General features: G+C 37.2%; 1 protein-coding gene across 4 annotated transcripts in view; it reads right to left on the reverse strand.

The window, feature by feature from the left end:
- Positions 1-23642, reverse strand: part of FAM169A (family with sequence similarity 169 member A) — a 117815-nt gene that overhangs the window by 4237 nt on the left and 89936 nt on the right. For 3 of the 4 annotated variants that reach the window (XM_047730470.1, XM_047730474.1, XM_047730472.1), the window contains exons 7-12: positions 12146-12274; positions 11514-11626; positions 8717-8756; positions 8075-8225; positions 4466-4622; positions 1071-1274 (exon numbers count right to left, since the gene is read on the reverse strand). In XM_047730470.1, the coding sequence (XP_047586426.1) occupies positions 1071-1274; positions 4466-4622; positions 8075-8225; positions 8717-8756; positions 11514-11626; positions 12146-12274 (794 nt within the window). The remainder of the gene's footprint in view (positions 1-1070; positions 1275-4465; positions 4623-8074; positions 8226-8716; positions 8757-11513; positions 11627-12145; positions 12275-23642) is intronic. The other variant, XM_047730471.1, reaches the window with a different exon arrangement.

The raw sequence follows: 23642 nt of genomic DNA on the forward strand, positions 1-23642 counted from the left end.
TATAAATTACACACTAATATGCAATGATAATGAACTGCATTTTCAAGAATTCAGGACTCATTACTTTCATTCATCAGGTGTACATATTCTGAATACAAGTCTATTATTTCAAAACTGTCACATGATAACCTGGTTCTTGCTTTAAAGATATAATAAAAGTAATTCTTTTACCTCAAAAAGTATTAGAACATTTCAAACTTCTTATCAAAGTTCTTTAAACCATGAATCAACTAAAAGTTTTTAGTTTCTTGGTATTACTGGAGCCAGAACCAAGAGTCCTCTGGGGCTTGACACTGTGCCACCACACGAAGTTTGACTACAGTTTCATTAGATGACAGGGAAGGGCTATGGAGATTTTATTCATTTATTTATTTGAGACACTAATAAATTAATGCTATACAATAGGTTTTTTTAGCTTTAAATTGGAATATCTGAAAGTAAAAATGAAGTTTCTTTAAAAATAGTCTATTAGGTGGGGCGCCTGGGTGGCTCAGTGGTTAAAGCCTCTGCCTTCGGTTCGGGTCATGATCCCAGGGTCATGGGATTGAGCCTCACGTGGGGCTCTCTGCTCAGCAGGGAGCCTGCCTCCACCTCCTCTCTCTCTCTCTCTGCCTGCCTCTCTGCCTACTTGTGATCTGTCTGTCAATAAACAAAAATCTTAAAAAAAAAAAAAAAGTCTATTAGGTTTTTCCCACTGATCTAATCTGTCTCCGTTTAAAACAAATTAAAATGACTATTCGTCATGGACTATGTAAGCAATAGGTATTCAAGTATTTGGTAAATAATGCTTTTTTTTGCCTAAGCATTTCTCTAAATCTACAAAATAAAATTTGTTTTGTTAGCAGAAGTCAGGTATGTATTTTAAGTTTACAAAGATGTGAATTTGTGGAATATTACTGATTGTATTTTCTTAAAATACCTAATCTAGGATAAAAATTAATATAGAATTTATTTTCCTGAAAGACTATATATATTAAGGGAGAGGAAAATATATATATTATTATGCCCCTTCCATGTAACCAACACTGGAACAGTCTGACTATAAAAAATTAAATTATTTCCCTTCTTACCTTATCCTGTGCAACAGTATCAGGGGGTTTTGAAGATTCTACCACCAGTGGAACAAGAGCAGTAGAGTCTTCGCTGGAATTAAGAGACTGCAATTTTATTTCTTCATCTAAAACTTCACTAGTGGAGTCCTCCTCTTCAGTTATAAGTGAGGTTTTAAGAGTATCATCCATTATCTCACCATTCATAGGCTCTAATTCAGATTCCTACATCATTGGGGGGAAAAATAAGTCAAGACACAATTACAGGCTAATTTATTTGTCATGAAAAGTGAGTCCATTCTCAGTCTCCACCAGGACTCAAAAAAAAGTCTACCACATTGCAGGGCATGAGTTAAGGAACAGTCTTACTGAGAAAAGATTAAATTTTTCAGGCAGGGTCAGTAAAAGAGAAGGCACAAGTAACCCAAACTCCCTCTGTTCTTATGGAGACAGCAGACCGTGATGCTCTATAGACACAGGATGGGTCTGAGATGCAGTGAAGACACCCTGTCCCCTTCTTGTTCTTTACAGGGCCCTCAGGAGTGAAATCTTTTCAGTAAAAAGGCACCAGAGACTCTAGATTTGATGCCAGCTCTTTACAGAACACCGGCTGATGAGCGCTTGGAATCTCTGGGGCCTGTGGGAAGTTAACAGGTTACGCTGCCAGAGGGAGGAAGCACTACCAGTCTTGTGGGAAGCTCAGTTTGGATACAGCTTCTTACTGGAAGAAGAAAACTCCATCTCAGTTTCCTCACTGTCCAGTCAATTTGGGGTCATTTTTTGAACAATCCTACTCTTTATATCACATTAAATACGGAAGTATCAGTGAGGAGGTAACACAAACCTTCCAATTCTGAAACTCTTCTGCCAATGTTTATCAATATAAAATACTTATATTTAATGTTTAATAGTTCTAATGAATCTTAGTGACATTCTAATAGAGGGCATTTTATTACCATTGTAAAAATTAGAAAATGATGCACTCAAGGGCTCAGAAATAGGTTTGTCTGGTTTACATAAGATCTCTAAAGTCATAGGGATACTGAAATCAGGGATTAGAAAAATTTATCTGGCCAGACAGTATAAAAAAATAGACTGCATACAGAAGGTAATTATAATAAAGCTCATAAAAGGATCAGCTAGGGTAGAAAAAATGCTGAAAGGAAGAAAATGAGAAAAACACAGCAAAAGCTTAAAAACCCCAGAATACTGGTAATTAACTGAAAGTGAGAAGCAACAGAAGAGAAAAAACTGTCTTTCAAGTTTTAGGTTTGGGAATAGAAGGAAAGATTAAACACACACACACACACACACACACACAAAAGGTCTAATATAGGAGTGATAAGAACAGAGATTATGTTGAATTTAAGATGATAAAAGACATCTGTCTACATAGAATATTCAAAAGATAAGTAATATTATAGCATTACAGTCTCAATTAATATTCAAAGTCTAGAGTTGCTGGTCGTCCCACAGAAATGAGAGTTCAACCATTAGATTGGATGCATTTTCATGTAGAGAACATGAACCAAGAGCAGAAAGCCAAGAACGGAGTTCTAGATTTCTAGACTTCTAGAATGTCCACGAATAAAGGGAAAAAAGCACAAGAGTCAAATAATAAAACCAAAACAAAACTTCAGGTAGGAAAACCAAGAAACCAAAGTACAGTGAGTGGTGTTATAAAACTTACCTCAGGGGGGCCTAGAGAATATTAAGGAAGACACAGTAGTCAATCTAGGTGAGGAAAACCGCTGGAAATGAATGCAAGTGTCACTGGTGCCCTATAAGAGTATGTGCTCAACGTACAGCTGGACAAATGAAACCCATTACATGAAGTATATACAGCATAATTTTAAGTTTTTATAAGAAAAATAACATGTATTTCCACAAATGTCTGGATGCACATTTTAAAACATGTGCTTTACTGTCCAAATTTTTCACAAGAAAAAAAATGCCACTTAAAAACAGTTCCATGGGGGCACCTGGGTGGCTCAGTGGGTTAAGCCTCTGCCTTCAGCTCAGGTCATGATCCCAGGGTCCTGGGATGGAGCCCTGCATCGGGTTCTCTGCTCAGCAGGCAGCCTGCTCCCCTCCCTCTCTCTTTCTGCCTGACTCTCTGCCTACTTGTGATCTCTCTCAAAAAAAAAAAATAAATAAATAAACTCTTAAAAAAAAAATACAGTTTCATGAAACAGAGAAAGCAAGAGCTAACCTGGAATATGCTAAGGAAATAAAATTGGTAACAAAGTGACACTTCTTTGGATGCTGGCTAGACTTGGCAAACAGGTAAAAGACTTTTAAAGAATCTTAAGCACCTAGGAAAGAAGAAATAAGAAATCTCTACAGAGCCAAAGATGTAAGATACTAAAGATAAAGAGGAGAAGAACAGGGAATGAACAGAGAAGAGAAAAAAAAAAAAAAGTTAAGGACAAATACTAGAAGAGCTGCAGAAATCAGGGAAAAAAAAGAATTTACTTGGTCACAAAGGATTTTCCCATTTGTTTTCCACTGTTTTAAAAAAATGAATTCAGTTATCAATTGTAGTCAAATTATCAATTAGAGTCATATATATATGTTTGTTTTAACCTTCTAACCAAGATACAGGTGCAACTGTGGCCTTAATGACCTTACGGCATTCTAACTGGTTCTACAAGGTGTATCTTTTTTTTTTTTAAAGATTTTATTTATTTATCTGACAGAAATCACAAGTAGGCAGAGAGGCAGGCAGAGAGAGAGGAGGAAGCAGGCTCCCTGCTGAGCAGAGAGCCCAATGGGGGGCTCGATCCCAGGACCCTGAGATCATGACCTGAGCCGAAGGCAGCGGCATAACCCACTGAGCCACCCAGGCGCCCCTACAAGGTGTATCTTATAATCATATATAATTTGTGTCACTTCTTAAGTATGTTTAATCTCTCAAATTAATTTGTATTTTAAATATACAGAGGGATCTTACTACCTAAAATCCTCAATTTTACCTTTGCTGTAAGTCACACTTAAAAATTCAGATTGGGGGCGCCTGGGTGGCTCACTGGGTTAAAGCCTCTGCCTTCAGCTCAGGTCATGGTCTCTGGGTCCTGGGATCCAGCCCTGTGTCTGGTTCTCTGCTCAGCAGGGGCCTGCTTCCCCCACTTTCTCTGCCTGCCTCTCTGCCTACTTGTGATCTGTCAAATAAATAAATAAAATCTTAAAAAAAAAAAAAAAACTCAGTGAAACACGCAACAATATTTGTAATTTTATCCTCTCCCCAACTCCAGTACCTGACCTTGCTTAGTATAGAGCTATGCTTTTTAGCATCAAGCACAATTTCTACTAGGACTCTAAAATAGATCACATTTTTCTAACAATATATGATTAAGAAAGTTTAAATTTAGTTTACTTTCAATTCACTTTATTTAATAATAAGCAGGATCTCATACCTTTTCACCATCTTGCTTTTCCAGACGTGGTTGGGTTTCTGGTGCAGGCCGGGCATCCTTATCACTGCTTTCATCCTCAAATTCAATCACACTTTGTTCAGGTTCTTCTTCCAGGAATTCTTCTGAGCTCTCTGATGTGCGCGCAGTAGATTCCAATCTAGGAAAGAAAACCACTCTTACTTGTTTTAAGGATGAATATAAAATTTCAGGAGTCTGTTAATACAGTAACACTTTAGACAATCAACCAAGTGTCGTTCAATGAACAACTTCCCATATTAAAGGTCCAAAACCAATCTCCTCTTCTTACAAACTTGTCCTCTTTGCTACCTTGTTCTCTAGTTTGAATAGTAACACCACAATCTCCACAATCATGTAAGCTAGAATCTTCTTTTACTCTAACCATATCTCACTGATTCTCATTCTATTAGAAAGAAAACACATCCCAATTTACCTGAGACAGTCCAGTTCACAGCTTTTGTCCCAGCATCGGCATAATCACTAATAATGCCCCTTTCAGTCTCAAAGATACCAGTTTGGACAGTAAATGATAGGGTTTTGTTCTACTTCCCAAATGCCTTTCAAACATATCCCTACTTTTTTGTTTCCATTTTCATGATCCTTCTTTAGGCCCTCCCTGGACCACCATAATTTTGTCCCAACTCATCTCTGAACTTGCAGTACATATATTCTTTAGTGAAGCTGTAAGAGCTGTTATATTATAATCCATCCATACCTGTGACAGTCCAGCTCAGAAAACTCTGATGGTTCTCTACAGCTTAGAGAATAAAGTGTATTTCCTTACAAAGGCTAACATGACCAAACCCTCATATATATCTATACATTAGCCTCTGAAATCATTGAACATTTATTATCTTGTTTCTGGGGGTTAGGAATCCAGGTGGGGCTTAGCTGAGTACCTCTGTCTCACGGTCTCATGGAGTCGCAATCAACCCAGCAACTGGGGATGCAGTCTCATCTGAAAGTCTGACTGGCAGTGCTCCCCGCAACCACCCTGAGCTCCCCCCACTCATGTGGTTGCTGGTAGCATTCAGTTCATCATGCAGGCTAACATACTGAGGGCCCAATTCCTTGGGGATTATTGCCACATGGTCCCTCCTCATAGGGCTGCTCAGAGTACGGCTACTTGCTTCCCCTGCATGAATTATCTTACCAGGCCTCATCCACCAGGCAAAGGTGGTCATCTTGCTCATCCTATTGCTAAATACTTCACTAAGTCGCTCATGCTGCTACAACGCCCAGCTGGCCTGGACCTAGACTCTCATATTTTTATTTCCTACTAGATGGTAACATTTACATCATACATCAGTTATCCTTATTAATATTACTCTTAGCTTTTTGTCTTTGCTCATGCTATATCTACATGGTACAATATGGTAGCCACAACACATGTCATGATTTACATTAATCAAAATTAAATGAAATTTAAAATTCAGTTCCTAAGTTCCATGCACTGGCCATACTTGAAGTGCTCAATGGGCATACTAAAGTAGGGCTGCCATTTTGGGCAGGGCAGATAAAGTACATTTTTTCATCATCACAATAAGTTCTCTGGACAACCCTGGTATACAGCAGGGGTCAACCAACTTTTCCATTAGGTTTTATGGGCGATACAGTCTCCAAACAACTATTCAACTCTGCCACTATAATACAAAAGCAACCATACAAACATGTAAGTTAATGAACGTGGAACTGTTACAACAAAGTTTTATTTACAACAATAGTCAGTAGGTCAGATTTGAATTACAGACCATAATTCGTGGAACTCTGTAGGACTAGAACACCTTCTCTCTCAACTCTGCTTGTTGAGTTTCAACTTATTTTTGAAGACCTGGTCCAAATGCCAAATCTCTCTATCTTCTCACATTTAATCAAATCTCTCCTCTGCATCTATACTGTTTTGTACTTCTGTTACTACAATCTACCTTGCAGTTTCTTTCTTTTTTTTTTTTTTAAGATTTTATTTATTGATTTGATAGAGATCACAAGTAGACAGAGAGGCAGGCAGAGGGTGAGGAAGCAGGCTCCCTGCTGAGCAGAGAGCCCGATGCGGGGCTCCATCCCAGGACCCTGAGATCATGACCTGAGCCGAAGGCAGAGGCTTTAACCCACTGAGCCACCCAGGCGCCCCATACCTTGCAGTTTCTTAACCTATGTCACAGGTATAGCTAATGAATTAGAAACCAGACAGTCAATTCTTCAAGGACAAAGATGAAATTTTGTTCTTCATAACAGCTGAGCAAGCATTCAACCATTTAGTCTTATGTTACTGTTCTACTTAGGAAAAACAAAATTCCATAATAATTTGGGATGTTCAATATAAAATGCACTGTTACATTCCCTTCTAAAAAGGATTTACAGGGCACCTGGGTGGCTCGGTGAGTTAAGGCCTCTGCCTTCGGCTCAGGTCATGATCCCAGGGTCCTGAGATGGAGCCTCGCATCCCACTCTCCACTCAGTGGGGAGCCTGCTTCCCCCTGCCCCTCTCTGCCTGCCTCTCTGTCTGTGATTTCTGTCAAATAAACAAATAAAATCTTTTAAAAAATAAATAAATAAATAAATAAATAAATAAAATAAAAAGGATATTACATCAAAATGTTACACAGGAAGAAAACTAATTATCTAACCTCTTTTCACAAATTATTGGATTTAAATAGTTATATTTGCCTTTATCACTAAAACATTTACATAATTACCCAATTATCCAAATTTTAGATTATTTACATAATAAAATTAGCATACCTACAGAATTTTCTACTTGAGGAAAATAATTTCACAGATAAAATGCCAAAGCTATGAATGGTTAACTCAGGAACAACTGGTAGGACTATTAGGACAAAAAAGTCAAGTTTGTTTTTTTTTTATAAAATATGAAGTCTTGCTTTCTTTAAGGTTCCAAGGAAGATAGAGGATAAAGTTCTGATCTGAGTTTTCTCTGGTCTCAGCTGGCTATTAAGTTCCTAGAGAAGGGGACCAAACAGGCTTACGGTTATCGCTAATTTGTGTTATATCCAGTAACCCAGTACAATGAATCCATTATAAAATAGAACTTAGGGTTTTTTAAAAAACTGACTAATCCTCAGCAGTACTAAAATCTATAGCTACTATAAAAGTTGGGATAATATAATTACTAGAATATTCTCTTGGATTTTCAGACATGAGAGATTGAATTGTGGATTTATTTTATTCTCTCACTAGCAACTTCTCCCTGTAATATATCAAAGTGAGTACAATCAGCAATCCTATACAAGAATTCAAATACAAAGTCTTACACCAAGGTTATGTGCTACACAAATAATATAATAATAACTTCTACCTTAAATACTAAATACTAATAATATGAAAATAAGGGGCACATGGGTGGCTCGGTTGGTAAGCATCTAACTTTGGCTCAGGTCATGATCCCAGGGTCCTAGGTTGGAGCACTGCATGAGGTTGGGGGTGTTCCTGCTCAGTGGGGAGCCTGCTTCTCCCTCTCCCTCTGCCTCTGCCCCTCCCCCTGCTTGTGCTCTCTCTCTCTCAAATAAAACCTTTAAAAAATATGAAAATAAGAATAATGAAATAATGACAGTAAAATAACCAATACTTTACTTGTTTACTGAAGCTGTAGGTGAAGTCTGGGGTGTCTTTTCATCTTCTCCTTGAGAACTACTAAATTCAGTATCCTGAAACCGCTTCCCAATCTTTGGTCGCTTCAGATGACTACCGCGAGTACGAGTGGAAACCGGTGTTTTATCGTGACCTGAGAAAAAATAACAAAACTACAATTAATTCAGTATGTCCTGAAAGGACTATGTTACAATACACAGAAATGTAAGAACTATGACAGCTTACATATATTCCCACAATTACACATTTCTTTCTCTCACTTGTATCAGGCCAAGAAACAATGTCAGTTTTTTTTCTAACTTATGAAATAACTTCACATTATTCATTCCTCACATTTCCATATTGCCCTGAGCTCAGCAATGTATTTTTGCATTTTTACTTATATTGTCTCCCAATAATCCTGGGACATAAACAAGGCAGACATAACTCTATTTTCCAGGTAAGAAAATTAGGAAAAAAGAGGTACGGTAGCTTACTTTGTTCACATAGCAAGACCAGTGGTAGTGGTGGCATTAGAACTCAGCTCTATTCTTAGTGGGATAAGTCTTCACTTACTGTACGGGACATCTCCCACCCCTAAATTTTAATCATCTCAAATACTGGTAGATTAGCTCAATTTCTCACCTTCAGAAGTACTTGCAAAGGCATCTTTTAGAGAGTCAATCTAAAATAGAAATACAGATTAAAACCAAACATTTTAGTTCATTTTTTTTCTCCCTATGAATCTATTTTAGTCAGTGCCAAAGAAAATCTTATGAAACATTTTTCAAATAGTACTTTTTGTATTCACTATTCACCATTCACCTGAAGAAATTAAAAGGTGACGTTACAGCCTCAGTTTACCTGATGTTGAGCCCGTACCAAGCCATCTAATACGTTACAGTGCAATTCACTTAAGTTTCCTAGTGTCCTGTCCTCAGCTACCTCCTCTTCTCTGTCTACATGCTCTCCCTGTGTAATTTTATCTACTTCAACATCTACTTGCTGATGAATCCAGGTTTGTAATTTCATCTCCCTAACTTCTTTCCTGCTTTCCAAAGAAATATGGATGCTCCATCCAATTTCACAACCAACCTGTTCCAAATTAAACTCTTTTCCCAATATTACTCCCTATCTTGGTTAATGGCAGTAACAGTTCAGTCAGCCATTCTGGCCAAAAACCTGTGACTCAGTAATGACTTCTTAACCGCCCTTAAGTGAACTGCAAAGCCTTCAATTCTGACTCTGAAGACTCTCTCACAAATGCCCCCTCCTTTATATTACCAATTCTCTAGTTTAGGCCTTTATCACCTTTAATGTGATTATTCCAAGAGCCTCATCCCTGGTATCCCTCACTCTATCGCATGCTCTGTAATCCCTTCCAACCTGATGGCAAAGATGCTTCCAAATCACAAACTGTGCTACTCTTTTGCTTTAAAAAAAAACAAAAACAAAATCAAAATATTTAATGGTTTATTACTGCCTAGAATATAAACTCTCAACCTCTTCAAAACCAATTTACACTTGTTTGGTTTTTGGTTTTTTTTTTTTTAAACACACTAGCCTTTGGAAAACCTTAGCCTTTGTCACAAAACTCACACCTGCCCCTTGAAAGTCAGATTGGTTGCTGCTTCACCTATTCCACTCCTTGGGTAGAGTTACTCACTCTGCTATGTACCTTCGTCATTTGCTATTTGCCCTATTAAGGCAATTATAATCCTGTAGTTTGTTTATTTAATCTGGTTCCAATAACGGACCATCTACTTCTCCCATGCTTGTAAGAACCACATCTTTGTACATCTAGCACTTGCCAAAGTATCTACTTCATTATATAAATTACTATTCATTCGTTCATCACACACTTACTGAAACCCTATGACACAGCAGGCACTGAGACTTTAAGAAGGTCTACTGACAGGACACAAACAAGGATAAACAGGGACAGATAAGACAAAAATCCTGTCTTCAAGAAGCCTGCAGTTGAACTAGACAAGGTTAACACACATATAAAAATCATTTTAAAATGGTACAAAGAGTATAAGTACATGTAATGTTTTATGTCACAAAATAGGAAAAAGCAAGTAGAAATACCATCATCGCCTGAAGAATAAATCATATAGTGACTATTTCACAGTGTATCTCAAAACATCAAGTCGTACACCTTAAATACGTACAATCTTTGTCAATTATACCTCAGCAAAGCTAAAAACAATGTGGTTAAAATAAACAAGACCACTTCCCCATTTGGTTAGAAATAAAAAGAGAGATAAAATATTTTTTTGAGAGATAAAATATTTTAATGTGAAAAATATTTCCCTTGAACTAATTAAAATCTTAAAGTAATTTGAAGAGTATGAATTTCTAAAATGAAAGAAAACTGAATTTATGCTGCCACCCTTGTGACATGGTTTAATATATATTCTCATTTACACAACCCATTTAAAATTATTTGGCTTATTATTAAGGTAAATCACTGTTCTCACCACATTTTGGGGAAAGATTTTTTTTCTACCTTCCCTGATTTTATGATGTCTGACCAATACTAATTAAATTTAAGAGTATCTGAGGAATTTGCACCTCAATATAATCAAACCTGGGGTTATCATTTAGCTTGAATTTCCAAATGTAGAAAAAAATAACAACAAAAAATCTAACTCCTTACATGTGATTGTATGATTTACATTATCCTTAAAAACATTTCCAAAAAGTTCAGTCAACACTTACACTAATCAAGGCAGAAATAAGAGGCACAAATAATTCCCCAAAGCACTTGTCCCTGGAAGATTTGTACTTTCAAAATGTATTACATTCTACAAAGACCTAGCATAGAGACTCAAACTTTCCACAGTAACTTCATAACTTTTGACCTACTACTAATTTCACTTCTAGAAATTTGTGAGTGCAAGGAAAGAATTACATAGGCAAAAAGATGCATATATGAATGTGTTCACTGCTGAGCCACTTACGCAAAAAACTTAATATGTTATAGAACTAAACAATGGTATTTACATAGAATAGTATGCTGCTATTTAATAATCATGTTTTGAAACAAGGCCATGGAAATGCTTATAATATTATGTTAGTGGAGGAAAAACAGAAGCAGCATAACAGGAAACAAAAATATATACAGACAATGTTCTATAATATATATTAAATACAAATAGAAAAATTTAAACAGCTGCTGTATCTGAGGTAGTGGAATTAGAGATTTTTATTTTCTTCTATTTCTTCTATATTATTTTGTGTGATTCCAAATTATTTTTCAAAGAAAACTAAGTCCTTAGTAAGCCATTAACAGGAGATTCCAAGAAAACTAACACAGTAAAAAATTAAAATTACATAACTTGATGAACACTAACATTTACAAAATTAAATATTAGCTGAATCTAGTTTAAAGAAACAAAAATTATTATTTCCTACAATAAACACACAGTGTACCTACAGTTAGCTGCATCTCACTAGACTGATTGTCTTCAGTTTCTGCTTCATATTCTGGAACAGATGCAAGACCATATTCTCCAGACATAGGTCTTTTAGCTTCATTTTGAGAAACTGCTGTGTATAGAAGAATTTTAAAAATTGTAACCCAATCAGTATTTGGTTTTAACTACAACATGGTTTGTACTGATTTTTCACAAAAGCCCTGAATAGCATCCTGAACAGAAAGGTGTTGAAAACCTAGGTGTGGAATATCTCCTTCACCAATATCTTATAATGAAAACTTGCAATTATAAAAGTATTAGTTATCTGTATTTTGTGACTTTGAGGAAAGACCAGGGACTACTCTCTGATTCCTTGATGCCTATTCTATGCTGCTTTAGTATCTGTGTTTCCTTCTTACCCACCAATTCCTAGAATGTTAGACTCTGCTGGGCTATTATAATTCTAAATCCTCTTATTATTAATGACTCAAATGTTAATACATAACAAAAATTCAAACTTTAGAAAAGAGGATCTGTTACTAGAGAGGTCACATTACAATATACCATAACTCCAGACTAAGAGCCACAAACATTAAAAGGCTCTGCTCTTTAACCCTGACATGTGTTTCAACTTGAAACCTGTAATTCTTACCTGTAATTTTAAGTGTTTCTCTCTGTAATGCTCTGGTGACTGGTATCCGCTGGTACCAGTGTCCAACACCTTCAACCTCCCAAAGGAGTTCATGATCTCCTGGATACTTTTCAAAGTACTGCTTGCAAGCTGAAAAATACATTTAGAATTTTCTAGAAACCCCAAATTATTAGTTATTTTGGAAAACAGAAAGAAGACACAAAGTAAGCTGCCCAACTCACTTAATGGGACTAGCATAACACCAATGCAACTCATTTACACATCAGTCTCATTCATGCAAATTTTAACCTGAACAGACAATAAAAATCCTATTAGAAGATGTGTTTCACCATTAAGGAGGAAATTACTAAATATTACTGAGGGGCATAAAATTACAATAAAATGATTATTAGACTCAATAGTATAAAAACACCAATTCTCACCAATCATTTGGTAAATTCCATGCAATTATAAACAAATTCCCAATAAGTTTGTTTTTTAAGGGAACTTGTCAAAACTTGACCCCAAATTCAAAATGAAAGAAGAAAAGGTTAAGAAAAAGGATATGGAAAAAAAAGATGAAGAAAAGGAAAAAGAAAAATTGAAATACCATGGGAAAAAGCCCATGAGGAAAGGACACACCAAGAACCTGGCAAATGACAGAGGCAGCATTACATCTCCTGGCAGAGTAGACTAACTATCAAAATAATAATGCGGGGTGGCTCAGTGTGTTAGAGCCTCTGCCTCTGGCTCAGGTCATGATCTCAGGGTCCTGGGATCGAGCCCTGCATTGGGCTCTCCGCTCAGCAGGGACACTGCTTCCCCTCTCTCTCTGCCTGCCTCTCTGCCTACTTGTGATCTCTGTCAAATAAATTCTTTTAAAAAAAATAATGCTAGAACAAAAATCTATATAGAAAGGGCAGATCCTGACCTCACATCATAAAATTAAATTTTAGATGGAGTCTAAGACCTACTAAGAGAAGCAAAATATTTAAAAGAAATCTAAGAGAATACCTCCTAGACATAATGGTGCTCAAAGATTTCTCATAAAAGATATAAAAACCACAATCTGTAATGAAATATTATGATAAACCCATTACAGTTTAAAACTTTCTATCAGGAACTAGGCAACAGGAATTTCTTTTTTTTTTTTTAAGATTTTATTTATTTATTTGACAGACAGAGATCACAAGTAGGCAGAGAGGCAGCCAGACAGAGAGGAGGAAGCAGGCTCCCCGCTGAGCAGAGAGCCCGATGCAGGGCTCGATCCCAGGACCCTGAGATCATGACCTGAGCCAAAGGCAGAGGCTTTAACCCACTGAGCCACCCAGGTGCCCTGCAACAGAAATTTCTAATGATAGAAATGTCCTATATCAGCAGTGTCCAGTAGAGTAGCCACTAGGCACATGTGGCTAATGAAGAAATGAATGCATAATTTAATTTTAATTAAACTGAAATTAAATCTAATTTATATTAGTGACTGCCAAACTGGACTGCACAGTATTACATTAAAAAGATACCATAAAAACACAAATTGGGAGGTTTTCAGAATAAGACAAAGGATTAGTACTCTCAGCATATAAAAAAAAATCCTAAAATTTAATTAGAGAGATAAAATGACCCCAAAAAGAACTGGTAGATGTTATGAAAAGGATATTTACACATAATGAAACTGACAAGTCACTTAACAAAGGCAAAGACGGCAAACCTCACTAGGTGCCAAGGAAATGCAAGATGAAACAACTAAATACCATTTCACACCCATCAGATAACCTAAGCATTCAAAGAATAAGGAAAACAGAAACTCCCACATTCTCTTTGTGTGAGAATAATTTTGCAACAGTTAGTAGAGTTCTAAAAACATATTGTATGCTCCAATTCTACTACTGGGTATATACCCTAATGACTTACACATATGCAAAAGAAGATTTCTGTAATTTTTACTACAGAGCTGTTTTTACAGAGGTGCGGAGTTCAACCTAAGAGCCCACCATTAAGGGATACATGATTAAATTACAAAATGTATACAATAAAATACTATACAGAAACTACAACAAATTACAGCTACATATTAACAATGATAAATCTAAAAGATCAGTAAAAAACAAATTAGTATATGTACAAATGATGTCATTTATATAAAGTTTGAAAACACATTAAACAAATTAATGTGTAAAAACACATTAACAAGTAAACATGTTAAATGTGTTTAAACACATTAAAATATGGCAATTCCTCAAAAAGTTCAACACAGAATTCTATATAACTCAAGCAATTCCACTCTCAGCCAGAAAGCAGGGACTCAGTCATCTATGCACCAATGTCCACGGCAACATTGTTCACAATAGCAAAAAGGTAGAAAGAACCCAATTGTCCATCCATCAGAAGACGATTAGATTTATGAATGAAATGTGACATATATACACAATAAAAAAAATACTCAGCCATAAAAAGGAATGGAATTTTTTTTTAAAGATTTGAGAGAGAGAATGCGTGTGAGCAGAGGGAGGGGCAAACAGAGAGGGAGAGAGAATTCTCAAGCAGACTCCCCACTGAGCAAGGATCCAGACACATGGCTCAATCCCATGACCCTTAGATTGTGACCGGAGCCAAAATCAAGAGTTGGATGTGGGGTGCCTGGGTGGCTCAGTCAGTAGAGTGTCTCTTGGTTCTGGCACAGGTGGCTTGAAATCAAGCCCCGCATAGGACTCCATGCTCAGTGCATTAATCTGCTTGGGTTTCTCTCTTCCTCTGCTCCCCCTTTCTATGCATGCACACACTCTCTCTCTCTCAAATAAATAAATCTTAAAAAAAAAAAAAAAAAAAAAAAAAAAGGAGTCACCACTTAACTGACTGAGCCACCCAGGCACCCCAGGAAAGAAATTTTGATATATGCTATAACATGGATAGTCCTTAAATACTATGCCAAGTGAAATAAAGCACACACAGAACAACAAATACTGTCTGATTCCACTTCTATGAGGTACCTAGAATAGGCAAATTCATAAAGACTGAGAATGAATGTGACTAATGCAACTGAATTCCACAACTACAAATAGTTCAAATGATAAATATGTTACATATATTACAGCCCCCCCAAAACTTGAAAATTTTTAAAATAAAAAAGCAAACTAGGGGTACCTGGCTGGCTTAATCGGTAGAACATGCAACTCCTAATATTGGGATTGTGTGTTTGAGCCCCACACTGGGTATGGAGATAACTTAAAAATAAAATCTTTAAAACTTGGGACACCTGGGTTGGCTCAGCCATTAAGCTTCTGCCTTTGGTACAGGTCATGATCCCAGGGTCCTGGAATCAAGCCTCACATCAGGATCCCTGTTCAGTGTCTCCTCCTCTGCCTGCTGTTCCCCCTGCTTGCGCATGCATGCGCTCTGACAAATAAAAAAAAGTCTTTATAAAAATAAAATAAATATAGAACTACCCTATAACCTAGTAAATGCACTACTGGGTATTTACCCAAAGAATATGAAAACATTGGGGCGCCTGGGTGGCTCAGTGGGTTGAGCCACTGCCTTCGGCTCAGGTCATGATCTCAGGGTCCTGGGATCAAGCCCCGCATCGGGCTCTCTGCTCAGCGGGGAGCCTGCTTCCTCCTCTCTCTCTGCCTGCCTCTCTGCGTGCTTGTGATCTCTCTCTGTCAGATAAATAAATAAAATCTTAAAAAAAAAAAAAAGAATATGAAAACATTAAATTTAAAAGGATATAGGCGGGATGGGATGCCTGGGTGGCTCAGTCAGTTAAGCATCTGCCTTTGGCTCAGGTCATGATCCCAGGGTCCTGGGATCAAGTCCCACATCAGGCTCCCTGCTCAGCAGGGAGCCTGCTTCTCTCTGGGCCTGCCACTCCCCCTGCTTGTACGCTTTCTCTTTCTCTCTCACAAATAAGTAAAGTATTTAAACATAAATAAATAAAAGAATATAGGTACCCCTATGTTTACTGCAGCACTATTTACATACAATAGTCAAGATATGGAAGCAGCCCAAGTGTCCACAGGACAGATGAATGAATAAAGATGTGGTATGTATATACCATGTCATATTATGCAGCCATCAAAAAGAATGGAACTTTGCCATTTGCAACAACATGGATGGATCTAGAAGGTATAACGCTAAGCAAAGTAAGTTAGAGAAGACAAATGCCATATGATCTCACACATATATGGAATTTAAGGAAACAAAGGGGAAAAAAAAACAAAAATAGACCCTTAAGTATAAAGATCAGACAGATGGTTAACAGAGGGGAGGTGGGGGGGGAGTGGGCGAAATAGGTGAAGGAGATTAAGAGTACAGTTATCTTGGAACACCTGGCTAGCTCAGTCAGTAGAGCATGTGACCGTTCATCTCAGGGTTTCAGTTCAAACCCCACACTGTACATGGAGATCACATAAAAATAAAATCTTTAAAAATAAAAATGATTTAAAAAAAGAGTATACTTATGTTCATGATTACTGACTAATATATGCAACTGCTGAATCACTAGATTGTACACCTAAAATAGCTATACTGGAATTAAAATTTTTAAAAATGTAAAAAAATAACCTCTCACAAATTAGCTTACAGAAAATTGACATCATTATCTTTTTTTCTGTCCAACAATATTATAATTGTATAATATATACAGCTGTATGATTCTGTTCAAATCAGTTAGCATTTACATATTCTCCACAGAGTTCTTAGAATTAACATAGGAAAAATGTATACATTTAAGAACTTTATCTTTTGTTACCATAATAAATACTGTGTTCTCTTAAACATTATTTCTTCTAGTGGTCATATACAAGAAAGATACTGATTTACCTACGTATTAATTTTGTCTAGGGTTAATTTTCTTGAGTTTTCGACAATCTGCTTCTTTGTGAGGGCCAAGACTGAAAGCCTTTCGTGATCTCTACCAACAAAAGTACATCTGTCCTCCTTTAAATCCTGTGGTGCTTTACCTGTAGTGCTCTTAAGCTCCTTAAAGTATGTTCTACTTTACAATCTATTTCTTTAGGTTTTCATTTTAGTACCAGTTTAGACTGTGAGTTCCTTGTGCATAGATTCCATGAATATCTCTTCTTCTGTGACAGCACTCTGTCTAGTTCTTTGCATGGAATGAATGTGCTCAATAAATGGCTATGAAAAAAGGTTCTATGAGGCAAAGAACGTTAAAATAGTTGGGAGACATTTAGCCCAGAAGAATATCTGTAGAGAAGTGAAGGGTCCATACAGCTTAGGCTTTAAAAGAATTTCATCGCAAGGATAAATGTCTTAGTGCTGCACATTCAATGTCTGTAAGTAGAAGTCTCCACAACTGGTTAAGGAATAGTTCATGCTGCTTAGCTGGGAGAGGTTCCTTCTTGTGGGACAGACAAATCTGAAGTGGGAACTCTAGTCACCTTTTCTCAAGTGCTCCTTTTAAACCTCATACTGACTATGGAAGGCATTCCTTACTATTTTAGTCATTAAATTCAGACAAATAACTCAATGTTGTGGCCTATTGTGCTTGTTTTCTCCAGCTTCCCCCTTTTAAATATGTATGGAAACTAAAACCAAAAAACATAAGAAACATGTTTTATATGCTTATACATACAGGAAAAAAAACGAGAGAATAATATCGTAGTGTCAGATTAATAGTACTAAATCAGATTAATAGTACTAAAATTTTGCCATATCGTTTTAACTTAGTTTTAGGGAGAACTAAATAAAACCTGGTAGATACAGCTGTTTTCTCTTTGGACCCCTCTCTAACCCCATCCCCCTTTCTCCTTTTCTCCCCAGAGGTAACTATGACCCTAAAGTTGTGTATATCCTTCCTGTCCACAGTTTCATACTGAGATCTATGTCCATAAACCCCATAAGGCATTATTTAGTTTACCTTTTTGCTTTCAGCCATGTGGCCCAGGTAGTTCTATTTTTAATTTTTTGAGGAACCTCCATAGTTTCCCACAGTGGCTGTACCAGTCTGCACTCCCACCAACAATGCAAGCGGGTTACTTTTTCTCTACATACTTGTCAACAATGGCTTCTTGAGTTTTTTATTTTAGCCATTCTGACAGGTGTGAGGTTGATACCTCATTGTGGTTTTGATTCTCATTTCTCTGATGATGAGTGATGTTCAGCATCTTTTCATGTGTCCATGGGCCAACTGTAGGTCTTCTATGGAGAAGTGTCTGTTCACATCCTCTGCCCGTTTTTAACTGCATTGTGTTTTTTGCGTGTTAAGTTGTGAAAGTTCTTTATATATTTTGGATACTAACCCTTTATCAGATATGTCATTTGCAAATATCTTCTCCCATTCTGTAGGTTTTCTTTTAGTTTGTTGGTTGTTTCCTTTGCTGTGCAGTTTTTTATTCTGATGTAGTCCCAATAGTTTATTCTTGCTTTTGTATCCACTGCCTCAGGAGACAAATCTAGAAGGATGTTGCTAAAACCAATGTCAGAGAAACGACTTCCTATGTTCTCTTCTAGGATTTCTATGGTTTCAGGCCTCACATTTAGGTCCCTGATCCATTTTGGGTATATAGTATACAAAAGTGGTACAGTTTCATTCCTTTGCATGTTGCTGTCCAATTTCCCCAATCCTATTTGTTGAAGCGATTATTTTTTTTCCCCTTTGCATATTCTTGCCTCCTTTGCCTTAATCTTTGTCAAAGATTAACTGACCATAAATTGTGGGTTTATGTCCAGGCTTTCTATTCTGTTCACTGATCTATGTGTTTTACTGTTGTGCTAGTACCATATTGTTTGGATTATTACAGCTTTGTTTCTTGGGGGGTGGGGGTTGGATTATTATAGCTTTGTAATGTAACTTGAAGTCTGGAATTGTGATACCTCCAGTTTTGTTTTTCTTTTTCAAGGTTGCTTTAGACTTTTGAGGTCTTTTGTGATTCCATACAACTTTTCAGATTGTTTTAGTCCTATGAAAAATTCTGTTGATATTTTGATAGGAATTGCATTTAAATCTATAGATTACTTTAGGTAAGTATGGACATTTTTCACATATTTGTTCTTCCAGTCCATGAGCATCGAATGTCTTTTCCATTTCTCTGTGTCATCTTCAATTTCTTTCATCAGTGTCTTATAGTTTTCAGAGTATGGATCTTTTTCACCTCTTTGGTCAGGTTTATTCCTAGCTATTTTATTATTTGTGGTGTGACTATATATGGGATTGTTTTTTTAACTGCTCTTTCTGCTGCCTCATTGTTAGTGTACAGACATGAAATGGATATCCACACATTGATTTTGCATCCTACAACTTTACTGAAACCTTATCAGTTCTTTTTTTTTTAATCTATTTTAATTTGAGAGAGACACAGAGTGAGAGAGAGGGAGAGAGAGAGAGAACAAGCAGGAGGAAGTGCAGAAGACAAGCAGACTCCCTGAAAGCAGGGAGCTCAATGTGGGACTCCATCCCAGGACCCTGAGATCATGACCTGGGCCAAAGGCACACACTTAACCAACTGAGCCACCCAGGCATCCCTGAATCCATTTATCAGTTCTAAGAGATTTTTTTTTTTTGAGATTTTATTTTTAAATTGTCTCTAGACCCAATGTGGGGCCCAAACTTTCAACGCTGATATGAAGAGTCACATACTCCACTGACTGAAGCACTCCTACTTGTTCTAATAGTTTTTTGGTGGGTCTTACATTTTATTAGGGGCTAATATGTAAGTTTAAAAGTAATCCCAATAAAATTCCAACAAAACTTTTTTTTTAATCTAGTAAGTGGGTTCTGAAGTCTATACAGGAAAACAAGTAAGGTCAGAAACATGAAATGGGGGAGAATACTCGTCCTTTTAGATAACCAAAAGCTAAAATAAATATAAGAGCGAAGTACTAGAACTTAAAAGATTAATAGAAATAAATAAGCGGATAAGAAATATACAGAAACAGGGGTGTCTGGATGGCTCAGTCGGTTAAGCATCTGCCTTCGGCTCAGGTCATGATCCCAGGGTCCTGAGATAAGCCCTGCATTGGGCTCCATGCTCAGTAGGGAGTCTGCTTCTCCCACCCCTCCCCCGGGTCACCACTCCACCCCAGTTGCTCCTGAGCTTGCATGCTCACTCTCTCTCCCTCTCAAATGAATAAAATCTTAAAAAATATATATATATATATACACAAACATATACATATACAGATTTAATATATGATCTAGATTAAGAGTTAGGATACTTTTCCTTAAAGGGGCAGACAATAAGTAGTTTAGACTTATAGACCATACAGGCACTGTCATAACAAACCAACTCTAACATTTTAGCGCAAAAGAAGCAATAGACAACATGTAAATGAATGAACACAAGCTGTGTGCCAATAAAACTTTTTTTTTTACAAAGAGTTAGCAAGTCAGTGACCACTGTTTGCTGATCTGATATAGATATTAATGCAAATCAGTGCAGAAGATAAATTATTCAACAAATAATACTAGAGCAATCCTATACCTGTCAGGTAAAATAAAACTGGAACCACACCTCACATGGACACCAGGATAATGCCAAATGGGTAAGATTCATGAGACCTTATTCATCCCATGTGTTTAGGTATCAGTACACGATAGTACTATATAAATCAACTTTTCATAGGTACCTAATCATCTACTCAAGCCTGAGGCCAACCCCATCCATACTCAGCAAGCACTACCTATTTGTGGAATAAACAAATTCTCTTTCTAAAGCTTACAACGTACAACACTATAATCTTTCCTGGATCATTAAAAATATTCATGGAAACAAGCAAAGGTCATCAAAGAATACTGGGCATCTAGCAGCCATAAGGAACTACTTAACTAAGTTGTAAGAAAAAAATCAAATGGAAATCCAAGTTCTTCAAATATAATAAGTATTGTACAAGACAGAAAGAGCAAGAAACAGAAAATAGAGATGCCATATAGTCTAAAATTTTCTGTTTTCAGTATATTCCTTTACTTTCACACTACATTCATAAACATTATACAAATGAAATCAATAGAACATTATCAGGCAACCTCCTGCCTAAACAGAAGGATAAATTGAGCTAAAGCCCACTTAGACTATGCAAAAATAGACATACACCTATAATTCATTTGGTATTCAATTTATCATTAGAATTAGAAAGGAGGGGGTGCCTGCGTGGCTCAGTGGGTTAAAGCCTCTGCCTTTGGCTCGGGTCATGATCTCAGGGTCCTGGGATCAAGCCCCACATCGGGCTCTCTGCTCAGCAGGGAGCCTGCTTCCCCCTCTCCTCTCTCTCTGCCTGCCTCTCTGCCTACTTGTGATCTCTGTCAAATAAATAAATAAAATCTTTGTCAAATAAAAACTTTTTTAAAAAAAGAATTAAAAAAGAGTATTTTTTTAAAGATTTTACTTATTTGAGAGACAGAGCCCACACAAGCAGAGGGGAGGAGCAGAGGGAGAAATAGACTCCCCACTGAGCAGGGAGCCTGACATGGGGCTCAATCCCAGCACCCTGGGATCCCAAGTGAACCAAAGGCAGCTGACCAACCGACTGAGCCACCCAGGCACCCCAGAAAAGAGTAAGTATTAAGAGATTCTGCCTACAGTGGGTGTGTTACATTCCTTCCCAAATTCAGTAAAGCTATAATCAGATTTTAAGGGGAACGCTATTTTCAGATTATCCAGTGGTATAAAGGGTTCATTTCATTCTCATGTATGGGTCTACACAGAAACTATGATTCAAGATGGGCATGCAACACTTGGTTCTTGTTTTCTGGATTTCTGATATTAAAAAGGGGGGGCAAACTAAGAACAAAACCATATTTTCAGTGGAAATAAAGATCTCTAGTTAGATGAAAATCAATGGTCAGTTATGTTTTAATAAAGCTTTCAAGTAAATTACCTTCTAGGACTAAATCTTACTTCATTAAGAGAAAAGCAGTGGTTTGGGAGTTACATTTATAGGTACAAATATAAATCCACCAATAGTTTTTTTTTAATATTTTATTTATTTATTTGACAAGCAGAGATCACAAGTAGGCAGAGAGGCAGGTGGCGGGGAGCGGGGAAGCAGGCTCCCTGCTGAGCAGAGAGCCTGATTCGGGGCTCGATCCCAGGACCCTGGGATCATGACCTGAGCTGAGGCAGAGGCTTTAACCCACTAAGCCACCCAGGTGCCCCTCCACCAATAGTTTTTAAATATCACCACAGTGTATATTCATACAATGGAATACTAAACAGCACTGAAAATGAATAAATAAAGCTATGTGAATCCACAAGAATGAATTCATAAATATACAAATCAAACTGCAGGAGAATTCATACAGTATGTATCATTTATATAAAAGTCTTTGTAAGACTTTATTTATGTATTTGAGAGAGAGAGCACACAAGCAGGGAGGGGTTGTAGAAGGAGAGGGAGAAGCAGGCTCCACAGAGCAGGAAGCCTGACATAGGGCTCCATTCCAGGACCCCGGGATTATGACTGAGCCAAAGGCAGACATTTAACCAACTAAGCCACCCAAAGCCCCAGTTTTTAAATATGTTAAACAATAGGACATATTGTTGGAGGATATATAAATAAGCTTTGTAAGTCTAAGAGGGACACCTGAGTGGCTTAGTAGGTTAAGTGCCCAACTCTTGGTTTTGGCTCAGGTCATGATCTCAGGGTAGTGAGATCAGCCCCGCATCAGGATCTGCACTGGGCATGGAGTCTGCTTAAGGTTCTCTCTCTCCTCTCAGCCCCAATCCCTCATGCACGTGCTTGTGCACACACTTTCTTTCTCTCCTTTTTCTCTCTCTTCCTCTCTCGAAAACAAAAAGTCTAAGAAATATACGGGGGAAATAATGCCAAAAGGAGGTGGTGCTTATTTCAGGGAAGGAAGTGAGTTAATTGGGTAGGTGTACAACTTGACTAGCAATGATCCATTTCTCATGGATGGCACATACTGAATGGTACATGAGTTTTTGTTATCTTATTCTTTACATCTTTGTATACATCTGAAGTTATTTTTTTTTTAATTTAATTTTTTTTAAAGATTTTATTTATTCATTTGACAGAGATGACAAGTAGGCAGAGAGGCAGGCAGAGAGAGGGGAAGGGAAGCAGGCTCCCTGCTGAGCAGAGAGTCCGATGTGGGGCTCGATCCCAGAACCCTGGGATCATCACCTGAGCTGAAGGCAGAGGCTTTAACCCACTGAGCCACCCAGGCACCCTTTTTTTTTTTAATTTTAAAAGCTACCACAACAGAGAACCCACAAAATAAATGGTCAAAGGATCGAAATATACATTTCCCCCAAAATACAGAAATGGCCAACTACCATATGAAAAGATGCTCAACATGAAATGCAAATCAAACCCATAAGATGCCACTTTACACCCACAAGAATGGCTATAATCAAAAAGATAGTAACTGTACCCCTGAAAGAAATAAGACATTATATATCAATAAAAATAAATAAAATGAAAATAAAAATTTTAAAAACAGAAAGACAGTAACAAGTGTTGTGACAGTATAAATGGTAACTTTCATCCACTACTTATGGTAATGTAAAATGGTACACGTGCTTTAGAAAATAGTTTGGGA

Source organism: Lutra lutra, chromosome 5 (genome assembly GCF_902655055.1).
Source record: "Lutra lutra chromosome 5, mLutLut1.2, whole genome shotgun sequence".
Lineage (NCBI taxonomy): Eukaryota > Metazoa > Chordata > Mammalia > Carnivora > Mustelidae > Lutra > Lutra lutra.